Below are 22,863 nucleotides of genomic sequence, written 5' to 3'. Positions count from 1 at the left end.
TCTTTGTCAAGTACTACAATTCAAGTTTCTGGGATGCCACATCAGTGATGACTTCACATGTACAAGCAACTCCGCTGCTCTGGTCAAGAAGGCTCAGCAGCAGCTATACCTCTTAAGGACACTTAGGAGGACCAAACTGGCTGCGGAGCTGCTTGTGTCCTTCTATTGCTGCTCTGTTGAGAGTGTTTTGACATACTGTATTACAGCTTGGTATGCCAACTGCACAGCGGCAGACAGGCAAGCAATACACAGAGTCAGCAACACAGCCCAAGATACCATAGAACTTCCTCTGCCCTCACTGGAGGACATCTTCAGGACACACTGCCTCTGCAGAGTCAGCAACATCCTAAGAGACACAACTCACACCTGCCATCACTTCTTCTCCCTGCTACCATCTGGGAAACACTACAAGACCCTAAAGCCCCACACTAACAGGCTGAAAAAGTATTTTTTCCAGAGCTGTCACTGAACTGAACTCCAGTCAGATTAAAACTAACAAGACATACTTGGTTCAATGACTGTGTAATACTAGGAAAACTGGGCAATACTTAATAACTAATATTAGAACAACTTGGGTGGCATGGTGGTGCAGTGGTTAGCACTGTTGCCTCACAGCTCTGGGATTATGGTTGAAGTCTCTGCCAGGGTGTGGAGTGTATGGAGCTTATATGTTCCCTCCATGTCATCATGGGGTTTTCCCTCACAGTCCAGAAATATGCCGAGGCTAATTGGAGTTGCCAAATTTGTGGTTATATAGGACAAGCAGTTTCAGAAAATGGATGGATATTATGAAATCTATGATTGCTGTGAAATAACAATGCAAATCTATTGATTTAAATTTACAGAGGACGTTCTTTTTTATGTTGTAATGACTAGATATATGCACATTCTAGGGACTGCTCTGCTAATTTCGCTGTGCAAGAAAATGTGCAATGACACATTCTATTCTATTCTATTCTATCCAGAGTTACATTCACAAATGCCACTTAAGGTTTCTTTTTTGCACAGTAAAGTTATGTTAACCTTGTCCAGAAGCAGCGTCGACTTCCCCGGGCTCAGAGGCATCTGGGATGGACCATCACACAGTGGAAACATGTATTGGGGTCAGATGCATTTTTTTTCCCTTTAATTTTCCATATCCATTATCACCTGGAGTGATTTCAGTTGCCAGCCAAAGCTCCTAGCATTTGGGATCACAGCCCAACTGTGCATGTTTGGCCTGCATTGCAGGATCAGAAAATTTCTTGTGCCAAAGTCAAGTAGAAAAATTTCAGTCTGTGTATAATAATAATAGTCAATAATGCATCAAAACTGCATTGTTAAAATAAAAGTAATCGTACTAGCACTTATTAAACAAGAAATTTACAGAGTGGTAAAGATCACTTCAAAGAAAAGATTAAAACGAGATTTTCACTGCAGTACTCTATGTGATAACACCTAAACAGGAAATGAAACCTACCCATTAGTGATCCTTATTTAATATACCTGGCATACATCCTAGCTGCTCAACTTCTGAATTATGTAACAACCCTCCTTTATTAACCTTTTCATTCAACGTAATCTACATACATACCCATTTAAGAGTTACTGAAATTAATCAGGCAACATATTATAACAAACTGCTGCAATAAAGCAATTTCCATTGTTCAAGTTTCACCTTATACTCAAACCTGATTTTTTTTTAGCACCCATTCATCCATAAACCACAGCACAGGGAAAGAGGCAGAGGACACTGGATGTAAAGCCAGTCACGTGGAAAATTCAAATTTCACAAATGGAACCTGAATTTACATGTGGTTTACATATAAACTGAAAATGAAACTGTAGAAACAAACAAATAAAGCAGCAACCTAAAAGTCAAAATTTAGTTTTAACTCCAAAATTTTTATTGGCAATTTACATAAATTACATCTTAGGTACTAAGCAAATAAAATGAAACAAATATATATTTGATCTGAAATGTTCAAAACCTTGCTTTCACATTTGTGTCCAGTCACGTTCCTCCAAATGTCTAAGATGAAATTACTCAAATCTTACACGCAAATGAAAAACTTAGGAAGTTAAGAAATTATAAGAACCTTAATACCATGTTGAAGGGCTTTTCAGATATATCTTGAGGGGTCATCCCATCTTTTCTAGTTTTAAAGTATAATACATTCATAACATTATAGCAGGACATATAAAAGTTACAATTATACGACAACTGGAATAAAATTAAACAGATGTGTAAAAAAAGACAATACAACCTGTCACTAGCAGTAGAAAAATAAATACTGGATACACGGGGTAGGCTAAAATGTTATCTTTGATGTTTGCTATTTATACGTTTACTTTTTCTCTCCATTAAAGCATAATCTAAAAGCTTAATCCTAGGCAGCTTTAAAATTTGGAAATTTGCCTCCAACATACCCTTATAGTAAGCAATGCACTGAATCTCTAATATGTTCTGGACAGAATCTAGCACATAACTTACATTTTAATTAGAAGACACTTTTCTCCAAAGCAACGTGCAATTCAAAGTCCCTAGAGAAATTGGGGCCTGGCTCAAAGGTCCAACGGTGAAATCTTGGCTGACTAAAGGATGTGAACCAGCGACCTAACAATCAGTCACAGTATACTAATCCACTGAGCCACAGAGCACTCCCCGAAGATACTTTGCTGTACACTTGAGGTGTATGGTATGAATGCATTCCGGATCTATCACAACTATGAAATTGCTCTGAAACATCACATAAGAAACCTTCACAGCAGACAGGAAATGTTACGCCAGTTAAGACAAGTGTCTAAGACTGTACATAAAACGCACAATAAAACAAGAAGCATGCTCCATAATCCTTCGAGAGAATAAAAAACTTAAAATATAAATGTAACACAATTTTCAGTGGTCAATATTTGGCCTTTAGAAAGCATGCTTGATATCCTGGCTCAGTGTATAAGTGGGTAAGTTATGGATAAGTTGACGTTAGCTTTGTTTACTAGTGTTTATAGTTATCACTCGCTCTCATTTGCTGCTAAATGATACAGCTAGATCAATAAGGTCATCCACCGGTGCTAAATCTGCTGGATCAAAATGCAACTTTAAGGTATCAGGACATAAATTTTGTTCTAAACATTGTAATACTTTTCATAATTTCAGTAATGTTGCCAGCTTATATGCAATTGTTTAGATGAGATGACCAAAGGCCATAACATTGCAAAAATTAGTAAATTTAGCAATTGTCAATTAAAATTACATTTAAGGTCAAAATACTGATAGTTTCCGACTTATTTTATATTGCCAGCACTTCTGATAAAATGTTATATTAGCTTAAACAGACACGCCTGTGCACAAATGTTCAAATGGGAAACAGTTTAACGTGAAATGCCATGACATATGCAAGATGACGAGCCAAGTCCAGGGATGCTACTGTCAGAGAGATGATACGCCCAACTATCTTCTCAGTGTGGCTTAGGAGCACCGTGTCCTCAGTCTGGCTCCTCGACCTCTGTGAAGATGTCCCCGAAGAAGTATTCTGACACATTGGTGGGTTTTTTATACTCAGTCTTATCAGAGGGGTTGACACAGAGGAAGTCACCTTCTGTCGATTTTGATACTTCTGGAGGTTCCATCTGGATGGAAAAATAAGCTATACGTGAAAAAAGTATACCTGGATTATCCAATACAGTTTATTATTTAAAAACCTTTTTGATTTGGGGTGTTAGCTATAGAGGATATACAAAGTAAGCTTCTGAAAGTTAAGGCTGCCTGACATAAGGAGTTAAGCTGCAGGAAAGCTCCTTCTCAGGTTACCTTATGTGCCGATACACTTGGAGATGTGATGGTGTCAGGGGTGGAGTGGCGGGTGTTAATGGCGGGGGGGGGTTCTCTTGGACATCCCATGGCTGCCTGCAGGGAGGCTTTTCTTCTTTCTATACATGAAGTGTTGACATGAGGTGCAGGTCTGGAAGTCCTTGAAGTACCAGCAGGGCCAGTGGTGGTCTTGTTGGTCATAAACGAGAGGAATCCTTTGGGCTTTCTTCCAGGCCTTCAAGAACAAAACCGAGAAATTTTCATTTAAAGCTTCCGTCTTCCAGTACAGATCTGTAGCACATCTAGTGATGCACAGGACACAGCCAGCTAAGATAAAGCATCATCAATGTAAGAAAAGAAAGCACATTGAATGACAACCAAATAAATTATTAAATGAAATATTTTAAAATGGCAAAACAGTTAAATTAGGACCATATTTTTGTAGAAGACATATCAGACTCCAAATTAACCTAATAAGGGGCTTATCCAAGGGCAGAGGTGACACATGATGCTGAGGTTCCATCTCGCCACCGCAGCCAAGAGGAGTGTCCCGGTCCCGAGGCAGAGCGTCACCAAGCCCCCCTCCGTGCTTGGCTGGGGGGTTGTGCTGGTCACCAGCACTGGGCACTGCAAGGTCATCTTCCTTGGGAAAGGCTAGGATCTGAGGAGGCATCTCAGATTCTTCACTGGCATCTTTAGTGGGCTCTACCGACGTCCTTTTCAAAGAGCCAGGTTTCACTTTGGGTTTTCCTAAATTGACAAAAGTCGACAAATCCACAGTTCAGTATTTACCATCCATTTCAGATGTTACATTTTTTTTGTCTGCATTTGGTCAGTGTAATTTTCCATGAGTGTCTGCATTTGCTTAACATAAGGCAAGGCTTGAGTGTAACATTTGCCATAGTTTCCCCATCTACCTTTTTTGGACTTGATGGGCATTTTCTTCTTTTTCTGAGGGGGGGCATCATCATCCTCCTCAGGAGCCTCATTCAAATCCTCCACTGGCACCAAAGAAAGGCTGACATTCTCCTCTTCTTCTACACAATGTAACATTACTGTATTTTAACTCATCTAATGAGAAAAACCTTACTACTACAAACCTCCACTACTATCTGGATGTGTGAGACATGAGGTAACTGCAAATTTCAGAGAAATGTAAGCATGCCCCCACATTTTCCAAGACAAACTGCTTCAAAATGGGTGTCCCTCCACCCATTTTAAAATTACACTCCTGACTATGAATAAAGTTGTGTTAAAATATTTTATAAATCAAACAATAAACCACAATAAATATAAGATGGTTCTCTGTTACACTGCATATCTTACATTATGTCAAAGGGAACACAACACCATAGGAAGTCTTACCATCTGTCTTGTCTAGACTTCTGGACTCCTACAAAAAAAGACATCAAGATTTATTAAACATTTAGAACTAAAGAAGTGGTATTAATCTAATACAAACCTTTTCATACATTGTGGGGGTGGAAGGGCACAGACACTTACTGTGAGAACTGCAGAAGATGAATGCTTTTCATGTATAGTGCTACAATGGCTCAAGTGATGCAACGGCTCGCTGACCATGAAGTGAGAAAGCGTGCTGCCAGCCCCAGGCACCTCTGCATCAGCCATAGCCACGGCCTCACTGCTGGACAAGGACAACCGTGTTAAAGGGGACAATCTCCCAGGCAATGTACCAAGTAGGTGAGAATCAGCAACTGGCCCGGAGCTGTAACACATGGATAATCATTATATAGTATGTGAGGACTAAACATTATATGCATAAATGTAACATTTTTGTCATTTATATACAGTGGTACCTCAGTTCTCGAACTTATTATAACTCGAATTTCTTAAAAGTCGAACCAACCCGTTTGAAATTTTTTTTACCTAGAACTCGTTCTGAATCTCAGAAGTCAAACCGTGAACGCCGACCTAACTTGTACTGTACGAGCTTGTGTGACTGTTTTGATAAATGTGCTTAGATGTGTTTAGTACAGTACTGTATATGCTCTTCTTGTTTTATCCGGTTCATTTTGTGTTTAAATGCTAAAAAAAAACCATATTTCGGTGTAATTTTTTGGGGCCGGGAACCAATTAATTGGTTTTCCATTATTTCTTATGGGGAAAATTCGATCAGAACTCAAACTTTTTAGGATTCGATCCGGAGTTCTGAACGGATTAAGTTTGAGTTCTGAGGTACCACTGTATTTCATTATTTAATGAAGAACATTAACCAAAATTGATTATGCATACCATCTCAAGGCTCTTTTTATGCTTTCGATCTGTAATCAGTTCCTTAATCGCTACTTCAGCTGTTTTTTTTAAACCCACTGCTTGCTTAACATTACTGCTGCTACTCACGTTACATAAAACAGGCATTTCCTACAACATTGCATGGAGGCTGCCTTTCTGGGACGTCCCTTACCTTTGTGGTTCAGACTGTGCATCTATAAACACCAGCGGCGAGAGCAGCTCAGCAGTGACAGCACCCACTGGGGCAGAACCTGACTTATACTCATTGACAGAGGTCGGAGGGATTTCAAACAGGGTCAGGATAATAGTGGGTTCACTGTGAGTGAAGTCGTCTTCCCCTGAGACTCCTGCAATACAGCCCAATACAGAATTTTCCATAGGCAGAGCTTTCAGAGGTTGCTATGGCGTCACGGATCAAAATTGATTCTTGTGAGTAAATACCTTCAGTAGAGTCACCTATGTTAACAAATGTGAAGCCGTCTCCACTGTGCAAACTCATAGCTTGTTCCTAAACGGAAACAGACAAACCAGTGAGCCACACTACAGTATGTTTTCACATGTATCAATATAGGGTTATTATTGTACTACAATTAGTGTTGGGGTATATCTCCAGGTGTGTGGAGTTTAAGTCAAGGGAGGTAATGCTAAGATTATACAATTCCTTGGTGAGACCTCACCTAGAATATTGTGTGCAGGTTTGGTCACCATATCTTAAAAAGGACATTGCGGCCTTAGAAAAGGTGCAGCGTAGGGCCACAAGAATGATTCCTGGTCTTAGAGGAATGTCATACGAGGAAAGGTTATTTGAGCTAAATCTGTTCAGCCTCAAGCAAAGGAGACTGAGGGGGGACATGATCCAGGTCTATAAGATTCTAACAGGTTTGGATGCTGTTCAACCGAATAGTTACTTCAGCGTTAGTTCAAATACAAGAACTCGTGGCCATAGGTGGAAATTAGCGGGAGAACATTTCAAACTGGATTTAAGGAAGCACTTCTTTACACAGTGTGTAGTCAGAGTATGGAATAGTCTTCCTGATAACGTAGTGCAAGCTGAATCCTTGGGTTCCTTTAAATCAGAGCTAGATAAGATTTTAACAACTTCTGAGCTATTAGTTAAGTTCTCCCCAAGCGAGCTCGATGGGCTGAATGGCCTCCTCTCGTTTGTATAGTTCTTATGTTCTTATTTGCAAATGTGTAGGGAGTTTCGTGTGAATGTATCTCAATCCACGTGTGTGTAATAAGATTTGTAAATGTGTACAGGAATCTTAATTCGTATTCAGAATCCGTGTGCATAACCAGATTCGTATGCGTAATGAGATTTGCAAGTGTGCTGAGCTTTTAAACAAATCTGCAAACATATTTGCCAGAAAAACATCTGCAAATTTTCAAGCACATGCACTGAATTTTCATTTACATTTATTTATTAAGCATACGCTTTGTGCAAAGTGATGTACAAGCAGGGCAGATTAGTACAAGTATACAGCAGTCTAAAAGCCAGTTAGGTAAAAGTGAAAGTAGGCTGAGCTCAGCTGTAATTCACCCCCCGCTTCAGCTTACCTGGGCAGGGTCAGGGTCCACTGGCATGTCAGACGGCTCCTCCCCTTCTGCAACAGAAACCTCATTTGATCCAAGGATCTTCGGACTTCTGGTAGCTACAAGTTGTTCTGCCGGAGTTTGAGCTATTGGGACCCTATGCAACCAGAGCATGAAAGGACATTACACAAATCCCCACATGACAACAGCTACCAGTAACACAACATGAGCTCTACAGCCTGGGTATGAAACCATGCTTTTGAGTAAGTAAATCACCACGTACATTCTGGCTTCCACATGTGTCTTTGATTTGGCATTTGCTGGAGTCTCCTCAGATGGCCCGCTATCGTCTGCTGAAAAGTGATGCAGATTGTTTACAGATGCCCTTACCCAAGTACCTTAGCAGTAGCCCTACAGTTTTACAGAAGTAGAAAAATCAGTAAAACCTATATGTTTTTAATTATATCTGGTTCTACAGAGTACCTTTACTTATGGGAGAATACCATGCATTTTGTATAAGTTCTGAAACGTTTTTGGCTACAGGAACATTCAAGTAATTCTTCTTGAAGGATTTATTGTTACTGCACATACCCAGACTGGTTTATACCTTGCTTGAAAATTATGCATATTCTGGAACTTTCACAGTGCAAAATAATTACTCAAAAGTCTAGCTGACCGTATGACAACAAATGATGATAAAGGAATACAACAGTCCATTGTACGAAGCAGGGAAAAATCATCTTCAACTTGTCCCAGAATATTGTGGTACAGCTCAAAAAAGGAAAGAGCACAGCACCAGCATGCCCTGGCTGATATAGGGCCTGTGCCCTTACCTGTCATTCGCGTCGCAGGGCTCAGCGCCGTTGGCCGCAGGTTCCGAACAGCACGTCCAAGATTCGGTCTGGGTTTTGGGAATCGGCTTCTCCGGCTCTGAGGTCCAGTCTGAGCTATGGGCTCAGAACTCACACCGGCCTCTTGAGACATTTCAGGACTAAACACATACAGACACACAGACACACAAACACTCAGACACCCCGAAATGCACTGAGCACAAAATTCTGGGCACAGCTGCCCTTGTCACTGCTAGATTATTCTGAAATGTCTTACACTGATGTTTCACTCTTTTTTGGGTTTTCAACCTCCAATCCTTCATTTTTGCTTCCTTCTGAAGCACTATTGTTGATAATTGTCTCTGATTCATTACTTTCCGATTGAGTCACTTCTACTTTTTCTGTAAAAAAAAATACAAGAAAAAACATGGTTAAGCAGTTCTGTTGTCCAGAAAGTTAAATGCAATACTCAGAAGTATGGGGGTAAAATTATCAAGTAGTAGAGTTTAAAAAATGACTGGCTAACTGAATATACACTCTGCAGGGTGCTCACCTGAGCTCACTGTGACCGTGCTCTGAGTTTGACACACTGAAGCGGGTCGGGATGCAAGCACCAGGTTTGGTTTTGGTTTCTGGAAGTGGCTCTTTTTGGGAGGCGAAGAACTGTGAATGGAGTCTGGTTTGGCCTCAGCACTGCTTGTACAGCTAACACTGAAACCAAAAAAGCCACTTTAGAGTACCTGTGCAGCACTACAGTAACATTCCCATCCCTCATCTGGAGCTCCCCCTACCGATTCTGCACACCCTGTCCCGGGTGAGGTTCGTCCTTCTTAGGAAGGTGGCCCTGAGAATTCTGAGGCTCCAGCGCCACGTCCGAACCCGCAAGCCTAGATGGCCTGACTGGAGAGCCGGGGGTCGTGGTAGATGTTGTATCCCGACTACACTGCGTTTGTTTTTCTTGCTCAGAAGCAACCTGTGTTTCAGCCTTGGCTTCTTTGTCAATGGCTTCTGGGTAAGGATACAAAAAAAAAAAAAAAAAATCACCACAATTAATATATTTTTAATTATTTAATGCAATTTGCATCAAGTTCAAGATGCAGAAAAGCCCTATGCTGCCTCAGGTAGGTTCTAGGCCTCCTATAACCTTGATGTCTTTAGAAGTTGGATTCCTTCACATATGATCTGATATATCTCCTGCCCTCCAGCAGTTGTTCTGTTGCAGGGCCTGCAGACGATGGGCAAGATCTTCTCTCACCTGAGACAGTCATGGACAGGGGTAGAGACAGGAGTTCAGGATTTCTTATTGTCAACAGAGTCCTCGCTGCCTCATTGCAGCTCTCTTCAGATTCCGAAACTGTAAAAGTGGAGAAAAAACTCCCTAGATTAACATGCTTCTGAAATGTTCACTTAGATGAGTAATCAGGCATGAAGATGAATTCATTACAACGTACCCTCTACATGATCTAGAGACAAACACTTCATCACCCCCTATAATCAAAACAAAAGCACAGGAAACCACATTCATTTGTGTGTATAAACAAATTCCAAAGTAACGTCAGGAATAGCAGATCATCGCGGATTCCATACAGCGAACACGCCCAGCTGATGCTCAGGTGGCACCGGAACCTCCTTCTGTGGTCCCTGGAACTCTGATGGATGGCACAGCACATCCTCAGGCTCTATCATACTCAGGGCATCAGGAACATTGACTAAAATCTCCAGCTGTGTCAATGTAAAAAGAGAAACAGAAGTTACGTAAAAAAAAAGTTGAGAAAAATCATCTTGGTGGCCATTTTCTAACAAATACTTTAAGAAGTAGCAATCGGAGTGTAACATAAATGACTGGCAACATCTTTCATTGTTTGGTTGGTTATATGACCAACCAAATAGCAATATTTTTAGTTTACCAAGCTACAATAATACACGTTAAGAATTTTACATATATTTTATTTATATTATATTTTTTTCCATTTATCAGATCCTATTGTTCAAAGCAATGTCAGTGAGGATCAGAGAACAGGGTCCAATCAGGATTAAGGCCCTTGCTTAAGGGCCCAACAGTGCAATCACTCTGTGGACAATGGGATTTGAACCGACAACCTTCCGCAACAGCAGTAACCCACAGAGCCCCTATTTTAGAACACCAACATTTTCCTTCGACTGTAAAAACCTCCTAAATGAGATATGGGTTCTAACCTCCTCCATGGTCTCCTCAACCTCCAGCCTCATGGGCTCTGGGGACCGCAAACTGAGAGGGACGAAGGCTGGCACTTGGTTCTGCTCCTCGGGATTCGTGGGATAGCTATACATCTCGTCGGGCCGGGCTTCACTCAGCCTGTCCTCCATAGGGCCCTCCGGTAGGGGGGCCCGCAGTGTCACCAGCTTGGACCTCTTGGACCTCTGCGGCACACTGCCCATTGCAGGCTTGGCTTTCCTCTGATTGGACCCAGGCGGCTTCCGGCACCGATGTTGGGGGGACGTCTTTCCCTGAGTCTCGGAGGCAGGTGAAGGCTCTTCAGCTGAATCCTCATCCCCAGCCTGCTGCAGCGCCTGGGACATCTTGGGGATCCTCCCTGACCTATTATTGTCCAGCAAGACACAATCCACTCACTGCGCTCTTCCACTTGAACATTCCAAATGTTACGGACTCAGAAAACAGGGTCAGCCTGGAGCAATTAATGATTAGCGGCCTTGCTCAGGGATCCAATAGTGAAATCACCCTAGAGCAAGGGGGCTTGAATCAGTGACCTTCTGATCACAGGCACAGCACCCCAATCTATTATAAGATATTCTTAAAAAATAAAAGCATAGAATGCTAAAGTTAGAATGTGGACGAGTAAATTAACATGCAGATGCATAGCGTAATCAAAGTAAGTGCCCCCCCTACCGGGTGGGCCTGTTCAGCATGTGCTCCTGCCTGGCCGTGACACTGAGCTCCTCCTCAGCCTTGCCCGCCTGCCCCTCCTCATCAGAGGCCAGGACCCCGGCGGTCCGCTTTGCCCCCGTCATCCTCTTCCCAGCTGAAGCTGCACTTTCAGTCTTAAGGGCAGCATAGCATTCAAACACCATCAATCCCACATTCAAAGTTAGGCCTAAATTTCAACATTACTACTCTGATAAGAATCCAAGTGAAAACATACATTACCAGCTCTCCTCGTTTAGCAACTACCTAGTTACTGACCATTTGCAAATACGTTGATAAAAAGATTTAAAAAAAAAAATTCTGACCAACGTGCATTTACGGCCAAATTTTGTACGCCTTACAGTATGGTGTGCCGGGGTAATAGAGATCACTGAAGCAGAATGTACAAAATGTTGTTGATGTCCACTTCATGGCAGATAAAAGAGATTGAGTATGGAAAGCTGAAGCAAAGTCTTAAGCAGTCGCAGTTACACCTAGGCTACCTTGATTTTCACTTGGCAACCATTTCATTTAATTCTCTGGTCATTGAAATGGAACGTAGTCGGTAAACGAGGAGTGGTTGTCATTATAATACTTAAAAAAAATATATATATATATTCATACATGGACACTTATTAGGCAAACATGCATATAGAATTTCAGGTTAGCCTCGCTTGAATATAATTAATTCTTCGAAATTGTCTCAAGCTGAAATCTCATTAGTCAGACATGTAAATACCACTGATTTCAATGGGAAACATTTTTCAAGCACTAGATAAATTGAGAAATATATCTATACAGTGTGTTCTGTACCTTATGCCCATCATACTCTTTGTCTTCCTCACAAGTTGTTGTGTTGTAATCACTGGTCTTTTCCTTTGGCTCCGAGATCTTCTTGTCCCCTCGCCGTCCAAGGTTTGGGATAGGCTTCTGAAGACGCCCTGTGGAGATCTGGGCTGGCTTGATCACAGCTCTCTTCCATCTCTCTGCAGAACTGTCTGGTCTCTCTGACCTGGTTTTAGTAAAACACATTTCTTGCAGGACAGGTTGCAGAACACGCTCCCATCCACATGCTTCTAAAGTAACAACCCTGCTAGCACCTGATTTCCACTCCAAAAGTGACTCGTCTTCAAACTGGCTATTAAATGCAGTCAGAAGCTGACAGGACATTAGAACACCTTACGGTGTTTCCTAGTGGGTTAAGGATCTGCTGCTTTTCATTCCAACCCATTGGCTGGGCTTAAGCTGTATCGGTTAGAGACAATTTAATCCATTATTTAATTCCTCAAAACATACATTAAATGTATTTAACAGAGTGAAAACGCAGCAATATTCAAATCTATTAATTTAAGATATTTTTCAGTATCAGAATAACTTTATCAAAGAGGAGCAGACTATTCCTCAAAGCTGGGGTAGCATTTGATGAACATTAACCCAGCTCCTACCTTTGCACATCTCCATCAGCTGAAACTTCAGTAATAACGTCACTGGAGTCGTGGTCCATAGCTTCACCTGCTGAGAGCACAGTTAGCACAATGTGTAAGAGGAGGAGCTCCTGTACTTATGATGGAGCCAATGGCCATTCATTAAAAAAGACTGCACTGCCACACCTTCATTACTGGAATTTCTTTCATCAGTCACTTTTTCCAGGGACGACGGTCCTGTGTCCCCTTTCTTAGTTTTTTTGGCTCTTTTCTGGGACATGGTGGTTTCTTCCACAGTCTCAAAGTTTGAGCAGTCTTCATTCTCCTTCTCTGCCGTCTCCAAGTCTCCCTCTACCCCCATACTATCCATCTCCTCTTCTGAAGTTTGGTTGGTACTGCTTTTCATCCTGGTTCTGGTCTTATCTGGGAGTAAAATTATGGGAAGACCAAAAAAAAGTACTCAAATCCCAAAGTTAAACTTATTACAAAGGGGACTTAAAAAAAAATCTCAAAACTAAAAGGATTCTCAAAGTCAGGCAGCCAATCATCACCGTTTTCCTTACTCCTTGGTTTTCTTGAAACTTGTTTCTCTGCAGAAGCTTTAGACTTTTCCTGCTTTTTCTGCTCCTCAGCCAGGATCCTCTCAAGGAGGGAACTGAAGAAACTCAGGTCAAAGCGACGCTTTTCCCCTACAGGACAGACAGTGTAATGAAGCAGGACATGGATTTGGTAATGGAGTCCAACATTCAGCACAGCTTAGAGGAATGAAAAGAAGTGTTGAGGAACAGGACACTTACTGAACGCCTTATCAATCCTCCAAGAATTTGCTCGTTCTTCTTTCTTAAATTTGTTCTGTGACAGGGGAGACAGGGCAACAATGGTGCTTACAAGCTGAGACAGCCTAGCTAGGCATAACATAATAGTGTTATGCATAAATATAAAATGCATAACATAAAATCACTATTCTTTGTTAAAATCTGAAATCAAGAAGCGATACTTGAGTTGCCGAGGGCTATCATACTGTAAAGATTATGTTAATACTGAATACTAGGGTTGTCACTTTTTCAAATGACAAGCAATTTGTTCAAATATATTCAAATATACTCCCACCCCATAAAAAAAAACCCAACACAGAATAATTCTTCTCAGTATTTTATTAGCAGCCCGTACAACTTCACATTTGTACAGAGCCCCTAAATATTTCATGAAAAGGTTTTCTGGTCCCTCGCAATACTTTTGCGTTACTAATACTGACTGTACTGTGTCTGTTTACAATACAAACCAAAGAATTAATGGGCTACTACGTATAAATCTAAATAAAACATACATGTCTAATTAAGTGTGCTTTAAGTGTTAAACTATGGGGGACAATGCATACCATATAACTTTCATATTGTGTTTTAATGTGTATTTATTATTAATTGCATTGTGTCTATTCACGGAAAACTGAATGTAAAGCAAACTTTACCACGGTGCCAGACTTAAGGTTTAAACCCTAACCCCTCCCTGGAATTCTTGCTTGATGATTTATGTAGGGCCATGAGGATCTATACTGAAATATTCCAGAAAGCGGATTCCAGTTTAAACCTTAACAACAACATCGCGGTCAAGCTAGCTTTGTATGCAGTTTTCCAGCTGTAATATCTTTCAATGTCGGTAATATATTTCAGTGTTTGTGTGCACACTTCACATTCACTAACCTAGCCATCTTGCTTAAAGTCACTGGCAGTGAATGGACTACAGTGACACATTAACATTTGAATATAAATTTTTCAATCGCGTTTGAACGAATGTTAGATTATTGGTTAAAAAGTGACAGCCCTACTGAACAATATAACACTGTTATTATTGGTAGTCAAAACGCTGGTAAGGCATCATTCTTTATATACTGTAAAGTTGAGTTATATAATATTCCAATTCAATCTAATCTAATGATGTAGAATCATCTATTTAAACACTGAGGAGGTATCAAACTGAATGATCACACATGCTATTGTCCAAAAAATAAAGCAGCCCCTTAGTCGAAATAATTCTATGGCTGATTCTAAAAAATGGACAGATGGAATAGGTCTACATTAAAAGTTAATTATAACAATTTATCTTAGCGTTAGGACTCTGCTTAATGTGAAAGGGGAAGAAGATAAGTCACAGATTCTTTCAAATAATAGGATAATTATACAGTAATACAAGGTACCAATTTAAGGACCTGGGTGACATACCTTGATTTCTGACCTGCCACGGTGAGGGAAAAGCTGGCCAATCATGGAGAAGTCTGTCCCCACCATGCTGATAGCCAAGAAGAACATGTCCGTTTCTGCAGGGGCAAGATAATGAGAGATGCACATACATATATACAATGCATTTAAACTAATTTACAGTAATATATTTCACAGTATTCACACCATTTTCTTAGAAGTTACACTACCCTAAAAACCACGCTCGGAACTCTTAATAAGCACATAAAGAAGTGTGTAATAAGAGGGACCAGACTCTCCTACCTTTATTAGACCAGGGCTTGGTGTAACTGGCTTTTCGGAAACTTGAGTAAGTTGTTGAAGAACCACGCTCGAAAATGGGATCCTTCTCCTCCACCGTATTAGGTCCTTGAACCCTCAAGACTTCAACAGTTAAACTGAAACACACATATGATTTGTGTTGAAAATACATTGACATGTAATTTATCCTAAAACGCATACATTTTATACAGATTTCTCAGGAAGGCTACAATATCGATATTAGTCTGGTGTTGCATGACACCATGGTGATCTACAGTACCTTTCCTCGTCAATAATCAAACTGCCGTCTTCTGCTACCTTCACCCTGGGTACCACCAGCTGCTCACCCTGTTCATCATCACCGTTCTCCACATCATCCTCTTCCTCTGCTTCCTGCGGCTGTTCGGCCACCCTTAAAATATAATAATTGGATAAAATTATAAACAGATTCTGCACAACACTTTTTTCAGCAACGCAATGTTTGAGAAATAGTGCACAATGTTGGTTCAAATACACTGATTCTATAAAAACAACATGCAAGGAAACAGGTGATTTTACTGTTTGGTCGGTGTCCATGAGCTCTCTTTCTCATTCTGCTTCGGTTCCTCCATCTGGTATGATCTGTTCAGAAATTAGCATACATATATTTCTGTCCATTCAACAGGATAAGTATAAATTATAGCATTTCAGCTGAGCATGAACAAACAACGAAATTTCAAAAAGATGAAAGAAAAAAAAATGCTTTCATTTCAAGTTATTACTTCATTGGGTTTGTCTCTGGCAAATAGTAAATGAGGTCTGCCATTGTCATCTTGCTGTGATCCTGTGGACTGTTGCATTCAAAGATGCGGGATTTTCCTTTCTTGTGTTTCTATGGGGAAAAAAATTGCTTTGAAACACTACATTTTTATACAGAATCATTTATAGTCACATTACAGCATAAAACAAAGTAAATGCATGCACTAATAAGTATGGATGTATCATCCATATGTATTTTGTTTCTGTTTGAAATACTGGTCTTATGCCAACAAACAACTGACCACAGAAGTTTTGTAATTACCTACTAAACAATTTTACAAATACAGTCGGACCCTCCGGATTCGTAAATTTGACATTTACGGTTTTGGTTATTCACACGTTGGCCAAGAACAATGAAATGGGAATATTTTTGGAGCTTTCTGAAAGATCGCAGAAACTCGCAGATGATGCGTAAGCCAATAATATACGAACAATACAGAAAACGGATCACAAAAAATCATATAATATATAATAGTATTACCTAATATCGTTTAGAGTAAGTGCATGCTATTCCTTTAATATCAAAAGTTATTTTCAGTTAAAAAGAAAAGCTTGACTTGAGTAAGCCACCCATCTTTGTCTCAGCAAACAGCCTCACGTTGGCTGTCTTTGTTACCATGGAATCTCACGTTTCTTGCCATAATTTTTTAACTTTTCAGTGTTGTTAATTTTGCATTTTTAATAATGGGTCCAAAACGTAGGGCTCCCAGTGTGTACAGTAGTAACTTAGTATATGCAGGGGCATAATTTAGATGTTTTGTATATTACAATCCCATTTCCAAAAGATGTTGGGATGCTGTGTGAAATGCAGAAAACAGAATGCATTGATTTGCAAGTCATATAACCTAATTTGAACTGAAAATAGAACACATACAACATATTAAATGTTGAAAGTGAGAAATGTTATTGTTCTATAACAAATGTATGATCAATTTGAATTTGATGCCAGCAATATGTTTCGAAGAAGTTGGGACAGAGGCAACAGAAGACTGGAAAAGTTGTGTAATGCTAAAACAAAACACCTGGATGAATATCTCACAACCAGAGAGGTTATTTGGCAACAGGTCTGTAAGATGATTGGGTATTAAGAGCCTCTGTGCAGTGAAGATGGGGAGATGTTCACCACTTTGTGAAAGACTGTGTGGGCAAATAGTGCAACATTTTAAGAATGATGTTCCTCAATGTAACACTGCAAAGAATTTGTGAATTTCATCATGTATGGCACAAAATATCACTAAAGGTTTCAGAGAATCCGTACGCAAGGAACAAAGTGGAAAACCAATACTGGATAGCTGTGATCTTCAGGTGCTCAGGTGGCACTGCATTAAGAACAGACACGATTCTATAGTGGAAATCACTGCATGGGCTCAGGAACACTTCTGAAAACCACTATCTGTGAATACAGTTCGTCACTGCATCCACAAATGCATGATGAAAACTCTACCACACAAAGAAGAAACCATATCTAACCGTGATCCAGACATGCTGCCGACTTTTCTGGGCCCGAGCTCATTTAAGATGGACTGAGGTGAAATGAAAAATTGTCCTGTGGTCACACAAATCAAAGCTTCAAATTATTTTTGGAAATCACGGACATCCCCCTGCTAAAAAGGAGAGGGACCATCCAGCTTGTTATCAGAGGACAGATCAAAAGCCAGCATCCATGATGGCATGGAGGTGCATTAGTGCCAATGGCTTGGGTAGTCTACACATCTGGGAAGGTACCGTTAATGCTGAACAATATATACAGGTTTTGGAGCAAAATATACTGCCATCCAGGCAATATTTTCTTCAGAGAAGGAATGCCAAACCACATTCTGTGCGTATTACAACAACATGGCTCCGTAGTAGAAAAGTCTGGGTGCTAGACTGGCCTGCTTGCATTTCAGACCCGTCTGAAAACATTTATTGCATCATGAAAATTAAAATACGATAAAGGAGACCCTGAACTGTTGAGCAGCTGAAATCCTATATCAGGCAAGAATGGGACAACATTTCACTACCAAAACTCCTGCAACTGGTCTCCTCAGTTCTCAAACGTTCACAGAGTATTGTTAAAAGAAAAGGTGATGCAGCATAGTGGTAAATATGCCTCTGTCCCAATTTTTTTGACACATGTTGCTGGAATCAAATTCAAATTGAGCATATATTTTTCATAAAACAATAACATTTCTGAGTTTCAACATTTGATCTGCTTTGATCTATTTTCAGTTAAATACGGGTTTATAAGATTGCAAATCATTGCATTCTGTTTTTATTTACATTTTACACAGCTTCCCAACTTCTTTGGAAACGGGGTTGTAAATAAAAAGATCTAGATAGGAAATGATGAAGCAATTTGACAAGCAAAGTGTACAGTACACTACTGTTTGTTCAGAAATTGGTCATAAATAGACCAGGCTAGGAGGCTGTTAGGGTTATGGAAGCCCGTTTCCACCATCTGAAGTAGACAAACAAACACATTTATCTCTGACTTACTATGTCGAAATTCTGACTTTTTTCCTCACAATTCGCGGGAACCAGCACTTCTGCTCACGTTTAATGGTTCAGTGTCCTCCTGTCTGCTACTGTATTGCTACAATGATTGTGTCTGCTCTGTCCAGGCATTTTTATATTTCCAATTGTCAGTATGAATGGTAGCCTGCATCGAAACTTGCAATGATAATTGTCCTATAAATGTTAACCAGGTATCAAATGAAAAGGGGCAATAAAACATAACTTTCACCTAATTAAGTGCAGTACAAGCATATCTAGCATCAATGCTTCTTGCATTAGACCTACAAGACCCTGTAGCAGCCAATAATCTAATACCTACCATTATTGTAATGACTGGCAATAATAATTTTTCTGTACTTAATGTAATAACTTACCAATACTGTACAGACGCTCCTCTACTTAAGAACTTTCAACTTATGAACTTTCAGACATATGAAGAGTAAGTCGAAATTGTGTTTGTTGGGCTCCCGTTTCCTGTCCGCAACATCAATTTTTTTTTTTTTAGTTCTTTGTTCTTGCTTATACCGTTAAAATGATGTTGAATAACGACTTACGAACATTACAAGTTATGAATGGCCATTCGGAATGTAACTCGTTTGTAAGTAGAGGAGTGTCTGTACTAACATTTCTGAATCAAAACCATATCACATTATTATCAGCTTTTATTACATGTAAAAAAACGGAAGAATTATTACATTATTGGCAGTTACTACATTAACGATTAGTTATATTATTGGCTGCTACAGATCTTAATCATGGCATTGCACAAGATACAGTGGTACCTCAGTTCTCGAACTCATTAGAACTCGAATATCTTAAAAGTGGAACCAACCAGTTCGAAAAAAAATTACCTAGAACTCGATCTGAATCTCAGAAGTCAAACTGTGAACGCCGACCTAAGATAACTTGTACACGCGGGGAAATGAGTCACGCAGCACGTCTCTCAGTGGAAACAAAGGGTAAAGCTTCAGTCTCAGCCTTGCATTCGCTGTGATAGCATCATGCATGTTTACACTAGCTGAATACATATATTTAGACAGCACAAATACATTTAGCCAATGATAGACAATAACAGTAATTATTATTATATAATAAAATACATTTTAAAATAAAGACTTATTATTTTAATATTAATAATAAACCATTAATACATTTAATTATAATAATATTGTCGTGCCTAGCGGGGATGGAACGGAGACAAAGGGGCAGACGTCGGGGAATATGTGGTTTAATTACAGGTAAGGCAGGCAAAATGCAGACGGACAATACAATGACCTGACTGGGGAAACAAACTGAAACGCGGACTAAATACAGAGGACTAAAGACAACAACCAGAAACAGCTGATCACACGGGGACGGGCTTAACGAGGGGGCGTGGCACATGGAAGGAGCGAACGATCGGGGCAGGACACATTGTTTGGATACATCTATTTCCTTACTTTACAAATGACTGTTTTGACAAATGTGCTTAGATGTGTTTAGTACAGTATATGCAATTCTTGTTTTATCTGGTTCATTTTGTGTTTAAATGGTAAAAAAAACATATTTAGGTGTAATTTTCTGGAGCAGGGAACCAATTAATTGGTTTTCCATTATTTCTTATGGGGAAAATTTGATCACAACTCAAACTTCTTAGGATTCGATCCGGAGTTCTGAACAGATTAAATTCGAATGCTGAGGTACCACTGTATATGTTCTAATTACAGACATGTCTTTCAGTTAATTGTATTTTTCAAGCTATTGGAAGTCCTAGGCAAACACTGGCATCAGAAGAATAACTGAATGTCTCAAACCAAGGGAATGAAAGCAGTACTACTAGTGCAACCTTGTTTTACTGCTTTCATAATATAGCAAGTTAAAATTAAATCCAAACTACCAGCCAGCAGATTACATTATGAGAATAATGCGTGTTTGGAATATATTCCTAATTGGCTCCTTGCAGAGGAAGCCAAAAAAAGTCAGAATTTTGAAATAAATGTGTAAAAAAAAATAAAAAATTCTACTCTAGATGGTGGAAACAGGCTTCCATAAAGGGTTGAGGTTAGGGATGACTGTAATAACAACTATGTTATTTACATAATATGACAGATACTTGGAAACAAGTTCTACGACAGACATTCTATAGTCATACTGACCCGCTCTTTTTTTCGCTCCCGCTTTAAAAGTTCTCTCAGCTTCTGGGTCTTAATGATCCTCTCACGATCTGAAGAAACACTCTGGGTCTTGGTTGTCAAGGTGGCCACAGAAGACACAGCGTTCACTAGAGACGCACTGCCTTGTGACAGTTTTGTGCTACCCATACAGCATTCGGGGGTGAGGGACTTGCCATCATCAGGAACTGCCCCGTTTAGTGATTTCTGGCATTCAGAAAGCTGACTACTCTGACGTGAAAGGGATTTTACTTTAGATTTCTTTCCTTGAAGAGAAGCTTCAGGATCTTGACTCGTTGAAGATAAAGGTACAGACTGAATTATAGGCTGTGTTCCTTCACTGCAAGCTTTCTGCCTACTTGGGTGTCTAAAGCCTTGGGTGATACCGCCTTTCAGCCGTAGCTGATTCCCAGTGTTGGTGGCCGTGGTCTCCGCCTTGGAAACTACTCCACTCTTCACAGCAGAAGATCTTGGGCCCCTAGCAGATGTGCAAGTTATAGCAGGAGTAACACGGATCTTGGTCAAATTAGGCATGGCAGAAAAGCGTTTTCTTCGTGCCAAAGAACATGCCAAAGGTTTACTGCTACCAGTGGCCTCTCCATTATGGTCTAATCCATCCCTGCATAAAAAAACACCATAATTAATCATTATGAACTACTACAACAGCTTATTTATATCAGCGGTATAAATCGCAGACTACTTACCCATTACAGGAAGCTTTTTCTGGATGTGAATTGTTGTCATCGTTTGACTTCAGAGAGGTAATATTTTCTGCATCAGCAGGCTGGGTCTCTACATCCTTTGTCACTTCTGGTGATTGGTTTGTTGAGTCAGCTGAGTCCTTTGGTGCGTTTTGAGCAGTATCCTCAAAGCTATTCGTACTGCCCTGGACAGAATGGCTGTCCTGCAATGCGGCCTGACCTCTGCCGCCAGACCGTACATTGGGCCGCACCGTTATCCTCGATCTACGCATCATTCTTTTAATAAAGAGAACAATGCAAGTGAATGTCAACAACATTAATCATACACAGTAGGTCAGTGATACAACAGCCTGTGAAAACGCTTGTCCCACTTTAAGAACAAGTATTATACTAAAAATTAAGGTAACAGAGCTACCCCAATATTTTACCTAGTAAAACATTTCCAAAATAAGTGACACTAGACCAGCAATATTAACTTTTATTCAAGAATATTATGCGTTCTAAGTAATACTAGATGCGAAGTAAATTATTACAGAAATGTTAAGGATTCGACGACGAACTGGACTGATCATTAATTATTGAAAAATACTTTTCACGGATTATAATATGGAAGCCACCTAATACCTTACGGAAGAAGAGGCACATCGATATACAAACAAAAAATTACTGTGAGACAGCTGTCAATCCGAGAAGGCAGATTGTAAGAAAATCTGCCATTCTTTATAAATCACCTTCATATCCCTAAATTGTCAGATATCTTAAATATAAACGGAGTGATTCGTGGGTCCAAACACACAGGGTTAACGTCATAAAATTAATCCAAAAGGCGAAGCGCTTTTTGAAAGCACGCTAGCTCGTCCGACTTAACTTTGAAAATATTCAGTAACAAAAATCCATACTCACTTTTATTAAACACTGCTAATCATCTTAGATGACATTTTCTGAATCAAGTTTCATGCTTTATATGAGAGTTGTATCATCCGCCATGCTTGTTCACGTTTAAGAACGCGACTACTATGCAACGGTGCTTACAGTCAGAAGGATTGTGGGAATTGTAGTTTAAAATGCTTTGAAAAGGGCTTCTTTGCATTTAAGAAAATACAATAACCAGAAGCCATCAATAAGATTACGTCATCAAAGTAGATCCAGTCATTCGCTGACGAAACCGGTCACCTGATATTTGTAATACTACCTTTAGTTTAGAATATTATTCACTGTGCTGATTGGAATTACCGTCTACACGAATCGTTTTTCTGTTTTTGACGGACAGTCTTTCGTTTTCCTTTGAACCTTTATGAACTTTTTAAATGAACGTTCATGCTTTTAAACGTCATCTTTATTTAATGTCAGTGCTGACTGATAAATCATGATTGACCTCCTGTTGTATAGTTAAATACCGTACCTGTTCTGCAGATCAAACGATTGCTGATCTCGTGGTGCCTAATGGGATATGTCAAGGAAAAATGCTAAATGCAGTCTGAGGCTCTTGAT

The 22,863-nt window shown here is 39.9% G+C and overlaps 1 protein-coding gene across 7 annotated transcripts; it reads right to left on the bottom strand.

The window, feature by feature from the left end:
• Positions 1-1,863: 1,863 nt before the first annotated feature.
• Positions 1,864-22,404, bottom strand: LOC111847077 (uncharacterized). 7 transcript variants are annotated; one of them, XM_023817968.1, is made up of 32 exons: positions 22,276-22,404; positions 21,376-21,648; positions 20,657-21,290; positions 15,989-16,098; positions 15,786-15,848; positions 15,508-15,639; positions 15,231-15,364; positions 14,952-15,046; positions 13,530-13,584; positions 13,284-13,421; positions 12,919-13,155; positions 12,754-12,823; positions 12,122-12,320; positions 11,294-11,445; positions 10,603-10,984; positions 9,994-10,128; positions 9,858-9,894; positions 9,662-9,760; positions 9,198-9,414; positions 8,960-9,117; positions 8,684-8,807; positions 8,410-8,567; positions 7,860-7,929; positions 7,601-7,733; positions 6,485-6,551; positions 6,216-6,390; positions 5,294-5,516; positions 5,156-5,183; positions 4,708-4,827; positions 4,261-4,540; positions 3,791-4,025; positions 1,864-3,609 (listed from the first exon to the last, which is right to left on the bottom strand). In XM_023817968.1, the coding sequence occupies exons 2-32, from the start codon at positions 21,645-21,647 to the stop codon at positions 3,466-3,468; spliced, it is 5,076 nt and encodes a 1,691-aa protein (XP_023673736.1). In that variant the 5' UTR covers position 21,648; positions 22,276-22,404; the 3' UTR covers positions 1,864-3,465. The 7 variants fall into 7 exon arrangements, with proteins under 7 accessions (XP_023673736.1, XP_023673740.1, XP_023673741.1 ...); XM_023817972.1 differs by having other exon boundaries at positions 5,294-5,435; XM_023817973.1 differs by having other exon boundaries at positions 5,294-5,432.
• Positions 22,405-22,863: the final 459 nt, after the last annotated feature.

This window comes from Paramormyrops kingsleyae, chromosome 7, assembly GCF_048594095.1.
Source record: "Paramormyrops kingsleyae isolate MSU_618 chromosome 7, PKINGS_0.4, whole genome shotgun sequence".
Lineage (NCBI taxonomy): Eukaryota > Metazoa > Chordata > Actinopteri > Osteoglossiformes > Mormyridae > Paramormyrops > Paramormyrops kingsleyae.
This window is presented reverse-complemented; position numbering and strand designations above follow the sequence as displayed.

Coding starts and splice junctions, on each gene's coding strand:
- LOC111847077 (XM_023817968.1), bottom strand. CDS start 21,647: ATGATGCGTAGATCGAGGATAACGGTGCGGCCCAATGTACGGTCTGGC. Junction 12,824..12,918: donor AAGAAATTCCAGTAATGAAG/GTGTGGCAGTGC, acceptor CTGTGCTCTCAG/CAGGTGAAGCTATGGACCAC. Junction 5,184..5,293: donor CATCTTCTGCAGTTCTCACA/GTAAGTGTCTGT, acceptor CTTTTTTTGTAG/GAGTCCAGAAGTCTAGACAA.